Raw genomic sequence first — 8,090 nt, forward strand, 5'->3', positions numbered from 1 at the left:
ATTCAGCCTCAGGACACTGGGCATCATGCTGGACCCACAGACACAGCTCCCCGTGATGTGGACTCCAGCCCCAGAGTGCACAACCTCTGTGTGTCCCACTTTCTGCTCTCCTTGAACCACAGCAGGTACAGGGGGTCCCATGACACTGGAGCAGAACCAGATCAGCTGGAAGGGCACACCCAACACTTTCCATTCAGTGATGACCTTGACTGCGATGTCCAGTGTATTTCCCTCCTGAGTTCAGGCAGGGAGCCCACAGGAGGGTCCTAGGACCTAGAGGATGAGGAAGTCCCTGTAGGCTTCCCAGGTACCTGCAGAAGCTCAGCCTGAGATACAGCTGAGCTGCAAGTACATTCCTGAGTGCTGTGACGTTCACACAGGGACCACAGACTGTTCCAGGATTAAAGGGAAATAGAAATTGAGCATAAAGTTTATCGAAAGTTTGTGTGGATCACCCACATGTAAAGTCAAAGGCTGGTTCAGTTCAGCACACTTGCCTCTTTTGACAGGCTAGAGATACTTAAATAGCTGATTTATAAAGACCAAGAACCCTGCCTCAGCTGACCTGGTCGAAAGGGAAAACTAAAATTGTCCTAAAGTCGGCAGTGCCCTGAGAGCATTGTCCTGACTCAGAGTGGACAACACTCACGTTGTACCCTGATAGACCCACATCTCTGATCCTGGAGACCACTGAACCTGAATTGGTTCATATAGGACTTCTCCTGTCACATCAAACTTCTCTGTGTCAGGAATTCAGTAGCAGGGACAGAATCATAAAAGAAGAAGTCTTCCCTCAAAACTGTTACAGGAGAGGAAACCCCATCCCTATAGGAAACCAGGGCTTCATCTCCCTCTGCGCCTGTGCAGGAGCAGAATCTGCGCTCAGTGAGTCTTGTGCGCCCCCTGGTGGAGCCGCGCGTCCCTGCAGGGAGGCTTGTGTCTGGGCTCAGCCTGAGGGCCCCTCACTGTGTCTCTGGCACAGAAATAGGTGGCCGTGTCCGCGGCTGTCAGACTGGTCATTTTCAGATCCACCGTGGTCGAGGTTCTGGAGATGGTGAATCGGCCATTCACCCAGCTCGCGTAGTATGCGCTGCCACCAGTATTAATGAATCCGATGTATTCCAGCCCCTTCCCTGGAGCCTGGTGGACCCAGATCATTGCATAGCTACTGATGGAGAATCCAGAGACTCCCATGTGGGTGCAGGGCCTAAGCACTTGGGCCATTCTCCACTGCCCTCCTGGGCCACAGCAGAGAGCTGGACTGGAAGAGGAGCAACTGGGAGTAGAATCTGGCACTAATATGGGATGCCGGTGCTGCGGGTGGAGGATTAGCCAAGTGAGCCCTGGCTCGGGCCCTTAATTTATATTTTGAACATTTATTTATTTATTTGAAAGTCAAAGTTACACACACAGAGAGAAGGAGAGGCAGAGAGAGAGAGAGAGAGAGAGAGAGAGATCACTTCCAATTAGTCAGAACAGCTAGAGCTTAGCGGCTTGGAAGCCAGGAGCCAGGAGCTTTTTCCAGATCCCCATGCGGGTACAAGGAACCAAGGACTTGGGCCGTCTTCTACCACTTTCCCTGGCTGTAGCAGAGAGCTGGATTGGAAGTAGAGCAGCTGGGACTTGAACCGTTGCACATGTGGGATGCCAGTACTGCAGATTTGGTCTGTAACATACTATGGCCCAGCACCGGCCCCACCTTTACTTTTTCACAAGCAGGAAGGAGGGCCTGAGGTGGAGAGGCTAGTTCTTGAGCCATTACTCCAACACAGGGTGTGGGCTCCCAACAAGGGCTCAGCTCACTGCACAACAGTGCCTGCCCCTGTGTTGTGTCTGCACAAGCACAGAAATGTGATATTGGCATGAGGGATACCTCCCTTGAACACGTGCACAGTTACTGAAGGAATCACAGACAGGCTGTGCTGTGTCCAGGGGTTCTAGTCTGGTAAGAGGCACCTCCACACTCTACACCTCTGTTCCTCACACAGGACTTCCCACTCCACCTAACAGCTCCAGGAGCGATGTGCGCTCTGTACCATCATTGGTTGTGGTTGTCCAGTTTTCCTAATGATTTTGTTAATGTGCTGTGAAGGGTTGAAATAGTGAGTTCTTCATGTACATGATGTTAAATTCTGACTGGGTGGGATTTATGTAAGAGCAGTCTTTGAAGATACTGGCACATGAATGTGTTTCTTCCAAATTTGAAGTCGAATGTCATTGAAATAACTTTTTTTAAAAAAGCAATTCATGGCTTTTTAGGTTTTAGTGTGTGTGTGTGTGTTAAGAATTGAGTACACGAGCCGGCGCCGTGGCTCAATAGGCTAATCCTCCACCTTGCGGCGCTGGCACACCGGGTTCTAGTCCCGGTTGGGGCGCCGGATTCTGTCCTGGTTGCCCCTCTTCCAGGCCAGCTCTCTGCTATGGCCAGGGAGTGCAGTGGAGGATGGCCCAGGTGCTTGGGCCCTGCACCCCATGGGAGACCAGGAAAAGCACCTGGCTCCTGGCTCCTGCCAGGATCAGCGCGGTGCGCCGGCTGCAGCGGCGGCCATTGGAGGGTGAACCAGCGGCAAAGGAAGACCTTTCTCTCTGTCTCTCTCTCACTGTCCACTCTGCCTGTCAAAAAAAAAAAAAAAAAGAATTGAGTACACATCAAAACACCTGTGTGCTGGATATTAACACCAATGAAATATCAGTTATGGACCAAAAAGTGCCAGTCCGTGAACTCCCACCCCAAAAGTTCACCAATCTCATACTTTAGCTGGTGTGTGGCACATTGGGTGAAAGCAGTGGCCTGAAGCGCCGGCATCTGAAATGAGCGCCGGTCTAGTCCTAGCTGCTCCTCTTCCCATCCAGCTCTCTGCTATGGCCTGGGAAGCAGTAGAAGATGGCCCAAGTCTTTGGGCCCCTGAATCTACATGTGAGACCCCAAGAAGCTCCTGGTCCTTGCCTTCGGATCGGAACAATTTCAGCCATTGTGACCAACTGGGGAGAGAACCAGTGGATGGAAGACCTCTCTCTGTGTGTCTCTACCTTTTTTTTTAAATTGCCAAATCCTGCTGTTGCTCGCCGGCACCATGGATCACTAGGATAATCTTCCACATTGCGGGGCCGGCACACCAGGTTCTATTCCCGGTAGGGGCGCCGGATTCTCTCCCGGTTGCCCCTCTTCCAGTCCAGCTCTCTGCTGTGGCCCCGGAGTGCAGTGGAGGATGGCTCAAGTGCTTGTGCCCTGCACCCCATGGAAGACCAGGAGAAGCACCTGGCTCCTGCCGCGGCGGCCAATGGAGGGTGAACCAACGGCAAAAGGAAAACCTTTCTCTCTGTCTCTCTCTCTCTGTCCACTCTGCCTGTCAAAAAAAACATCCTGCTGTTGCTTACAGGGAATATGAAGTCTGAGGGATGTGTCCAAGCGATCTGAGGGCGCCATGTCTAGACATTTGCAGTCCCATCTCCAACTACAGTGACCTCATTCACAACAGTTAGTTCATGAACATGGAGCACTTTGGCTGGATTCTGTTTTTGACAGACAGATGAACAAAGGACCAGGTTTCACGCAGGTGCATCTTAGTGTGGTGTTCCACGTGCTGGTGTCTGTCTGTTCTTCACAATTTCTCTGCTGGGCAATTTGCTTCCCAATGTTGTTGAGCTGTGATAGATACAGAGGCAGCCCCACATGTTGAAAGTGTGTGGTGAGTGCGATGCGACTCACCTGTGCCTCTCTCACTCCTCATCACACTATGCCAACAGCAAATATCACATCACACGGTGCTGCCCACTGCCCCTGTGTCACCCTGCCCTGGCCCACCTCCTCCTGTCACATTAAGGCCTGAGCCCCTTTGGGCTCCTTCACAATGGATTCATCCTGTTCAGTGCTGAGCATCATGTAGGTTTCCAGGGGCAGAAGTTGAAGGCACTGAGTTTGCAGGTCCTGTAGGACACAGGTGAATGAGGGTTTCTTAGTTTTTAACCAAAATATCTGAAAATCTGATCAGAGAAAAACTGAAATAAATTAGAGTAAGTATATTGTATTTTGCAGAAATGTGTAACACATTAATCTTAACGCTGTTATCAAATTTCATGGATATAAGGTAAATAATAAAATGAAAGTTGCATTGTTTAAGATATGCACCTCCCCCAAGGGAGTGCAAGGGTCTCACATGTGACTCTAGCGCCCAACACCAGATTCCTGTTCCTGCAGCCCCAGGAACCACAAATGTATGGGAGGGTCTCTCTAAGGTTCATATTCCCTTCAATGCAGGCAGCAACCCTCATGGCCTTGTCCCTCCCTAGAGCCCCTCTCAATGGGATCACTGGGTGGTGAGGTCCCCACATGCATGATGGGAGGCTCCGTGCATCAGGTATGGAGGGTAAGTTCCACCTAATGTGCAGCCTTCAGCTGCTCAGTTGGAGAGACCACACACACATACCAAGCAGTCCTGGCTCTGCTCACAGCTCTGCAGGAACAGCATCCTCAGCCTCAATACCCCAGACCCTGCTCCTCTGTGTCCACTGAGTAGGAAAGTGATTCACCTGCAGGAGGAAACCATCATGACCAATGTCCTGGTGGAATCCTGTAGAAAATGTTCGTGAGCAGAGTCCACCCCAGACACTGTGCCAGCACTGATCCCCCAAGACACAGAAGTCTGCATCCTCAGGGGATGGCTCCACCCCCAAAGCTGAGGACTGGGGAGGAGAAGCATGGCACGTGGGGAAGTGACAGTCGGGGACAGGGTGCAGCAGCAGAGGGAGAGGACCTGGTGGAGGGGTGGGCTCTTCCTCTGCATGAGAGTAAGGACAGGTGGAAGGGCCACACAGCTGGGACCCCAGTGCCTGCAGCAGAACACTGAGTCAGGAGGTCTGATCAGGTGTCCTTGTCCCTGGCAAACCCCACACTGACCACCACTGAGTAAAACTAGCACAGGTGCCTGGGAGACGTGGAATGACATCGTCTCTGGGGAGTGCACCCAGTGACGACTCCACGTCATGAGTGGATTCAACGTCAGGGCCTCATGGAGGAAGCTGAGGTCTCCAGTGCCCTGAACAGGACCACATGGAATGCTGGGAGCAGCCTATGGGGGTGGATGTGGTTTGTCCTCACAGCATCAGTTCTGAGCATGGCCCCAACATAACAGCACTGACAGGGTGTGCACGGTCTGGATGTTTACATGAAAAGCATGGAATAACCAGGATCTGACATCAGATGCAAAGTCCATTGTACAACTACTGGAAGGAAACATAGGGCAGAATCTCCCTGATAGTGGTCTGTCCATGATTTCCCTTTTAGATCTCCAGTGTTCAGGCAACGTAAGAAAACCTTTTCAGATGATGCTGCATAAACTACAGAGCTTCTCTACTGCAAGTGGACCGATGAGACGTGAGCAGCCTACACACACATGGAAGTAACTATTTTCATATAGAACGTATGATCAGTAGCCTGTATCCCAAAGGAACAAAAGGACTGTCTGCATGAGCTGTGTTTAAACTGGCCTGAGTTCTAACTTCTCAAAATACCTGTTTTACACAACTGGCTTCATCCTGAACAACAGGTTCTGTGTCATCAGGCCTACAATGCGTGTGGAAGGAAACCTCCCTCCTCTGCCTGTGTCAGAGTGTGTCCTCAAAGGTGTGTGTGTTTTGGAGTGATTCCAGGGTGACCGTGGGAGAAGTGGGGGAGTTCTGCGAGTGAGGCCTAGTGGGATTTGTTCATTTCTGGGGAATCTGCTATGGAGGAGATTACAGTAGATCTCCTGGGTCCCCAGCGTCAGCACAGGGCACAGTGCTGCAAGAGTCAGCCCTGGTCTCGTCTGAAGTCCTGTGTGGGGATGGGATCCCTCCCGTCTGTGTTCACAATATTAGGATGCCTGAACACTGTATGATGTTCACAATATTAGGATGCCTGATGGCACAACACTCTCACTGTCTGATCCTGGACTTCCAGCCTCTACAGATGTGAGCTCAATAAACGTTTTTGCTCCATACACCTCCTCTCTTGGGTACTGCATGATGGTACTAACAGGCAGAATAAAACAGTCAAAGAACCACACTCAGCCTCTGCTCTGTTCTCACCTTAAACCAACACTTACATGTGTCTCCAGGTTTAGATGAAGCCACTCAGAATTAGTAATTTCTACATCAGCTGAGAGAATTGCTTCAGGTTCTGTAGGAATCCTACATGAGAGAACAATTGTATTTTTGCAGGAGACATTTAGTAAACACAGGGGGTTGATGCAGCTATCCTGGTGAAGAGCAGAAAATTTGTTCATTCCTGATGACGACAGAGTTGAGAGATGCAAGGATGATTTTGCTTCCACAGGAGGAGGAGCATGGCTGAGAACAGGTGCAGGCAGTCCCTGGAGGAAGGAGTCGGGGTCTCTGGACACACAGTCTCTGGGGCAGGCCCTTCATGCAGCAGGGATGCAGCTCCAGGGTTGGATCATTGGTGGGCTCACAGGGACACAGTCCAGAACCACCTGGATCTAGTGCAGACTTCACTGGGCTGTCCCACCTGCTGGTCTCCCTGAGATGGAGACAAGGCCAGCAGAGTGTGGGGAACAAGACCTCTCCACACCCAGTGTTTTCCATGAGTCTGACCCCTTGCACTACCAACGGCCACCTCTGCTTGCAAATGAGAGCAGGTCCGGGGATCCCAGGAGACGTGAGTGAGGAAGAGCAAGCAGGGTTTCTAGGAGCCACAGCCTGAGCCACCCCTGAGCTGCAGGTTAATCCCTGACCTGGGGTTTGGACCACGTGGACCTCAACCTGTGAGTTCAGGGTGACGAAGTCAAGGGAGACGAGGGCACAGCTGTAGAGAATGGATACGGGAGCCCCAGGGAACAGGACCACGGTGTCAGCTCACCACTCAGGGGCCCAGCTGTGCAGGAGGGGAGGGCATGGATGTGCAACACTGCAGCATCCATAGCCCCTGACCGGCTCCACACTGACCCTGGGCTCTCAGCGGGGTCCCAGATGACGTCATCAGAGAATTCCACAGAGAGCTCTTCCATGCCTCGGGCTGGAAAAGCCTCCCCGGGTGCCCAGAGCTCCCTCAGTTCTCAGATGCTGGGGACCCCAGAGATGTCATTCATTCCTTCAAAACGACTCCATTTTCTTCATGTGACGTCTTCCCGTGATACCAAAACTTCTGCTCAGTGATCGGTGTTAGGGACAGAATCATCCATCCAGATCGGGACGTAGGAAAGCTTTAGTGGACCACAAACCCCAATTTCCGGACAGGAGCCAGCGATTCACCTCCTAATGCACCTGGTCCTGGGTCTGAGTCTGCTCAGTGCGTCTCCTGCGCCCCCTGGTGGAGCCGCGCGCCCCTGCAGGGAGGTTTGTGTCTGGGCTCAGCCTGAGGGCCCCTCATTGTGTCTCTTGCACAGAAATAGGTGTCCCTGTCCGCCGCTGTCAGACTGTTCATTTGCAGAGACACCGTGTTCTGGTTGGTGTCGCTGGAGATGGTGAATCGGCCATTCACCCAGCTCGCGTGGTATGTGCTACCACTACCAGCATAAATGATTCCGATCCACTCCAGCCCCTTCCCTGGAGCCTGGCGGACCCAGCACATGTGGTAGCTACTGATGGTGAATCCAGAGGCTGTGCAGGTGAGTGTCAGGGTTCCTCCAGGCGTGACCAGGCCTTCCCCGGACTCCTTCAGCTGCTCCTGACACTGGACACCTGCAAGGACAGACGACATGGTCAGGAAGCTGTCACTCACACTCTCTGTGTCTCTCACTCACATCCTCTCCCAGACTCAGTTCCCCGCGTTCCCCATCAGTACCTTTGAGCACAGCGACCAGGAGAAGCCAGCGCAGCCCGGTCTCCATGGTGAGCGCCTGTGTTGAGCGTGATCACTGAGTGGACACCTGGGATTCCTGGGGCTGGAGCTCCTGTGCCAGAGCTGCAGGGTGAGGACTGGGCTGGTTTTCATGGGCAGAGGGAGGCCCTATCTGCGTGTGCTGCCCCTATATAGCAGGCATGGGGTCAGATGCCTTAGATAGGACAGGGCCCAGGGCAGACGTGGTGTCCTGGGTGTGTAGGCTGATGGCTATGATATGATTCAGATGATATGAATGTTTATGTTATCATAA

The 8,090-nt window shown here is 52.4% G+C and overlaps 1 gene segment (V, D, J or C); it reads right to left on the reverse strand.

Moving 5' to 3' along the window:
- Positions 1-556: 556 nt before the first annotated feature.
- LOC138847327 (immunoglobulin heavy variable 3-43D-like) lies at positions 557-7,826 on the reverse strand. The segment is given in 5 exon segments: positions 557-565; positions 967-1,140; positions 6,084-6,236; positions 7,352-7,677; positions 7,781-7,826. Coding segments are annotated over 5 exon segments (708 nt in total).
- Between the last annotated feature and the right edge of the window lie 264 nt (positions 7,827-8,090).

This window comes from Oryctolagus cuniculus, chromosome 20, assembly GCF_051225735.1.
Source record: "Oryctolagus cuniculus isolate XC-2025 breed Fujian yellow rabbit chromosome 20, ASM5122573v1, whole genome shotgun sequence".
NCBI lineage: Eukaryota > Metazoa > Chordata > Mammalia > Lagomorpha > Leporidae > Oryctolagus > Oryctolagus cuniculus.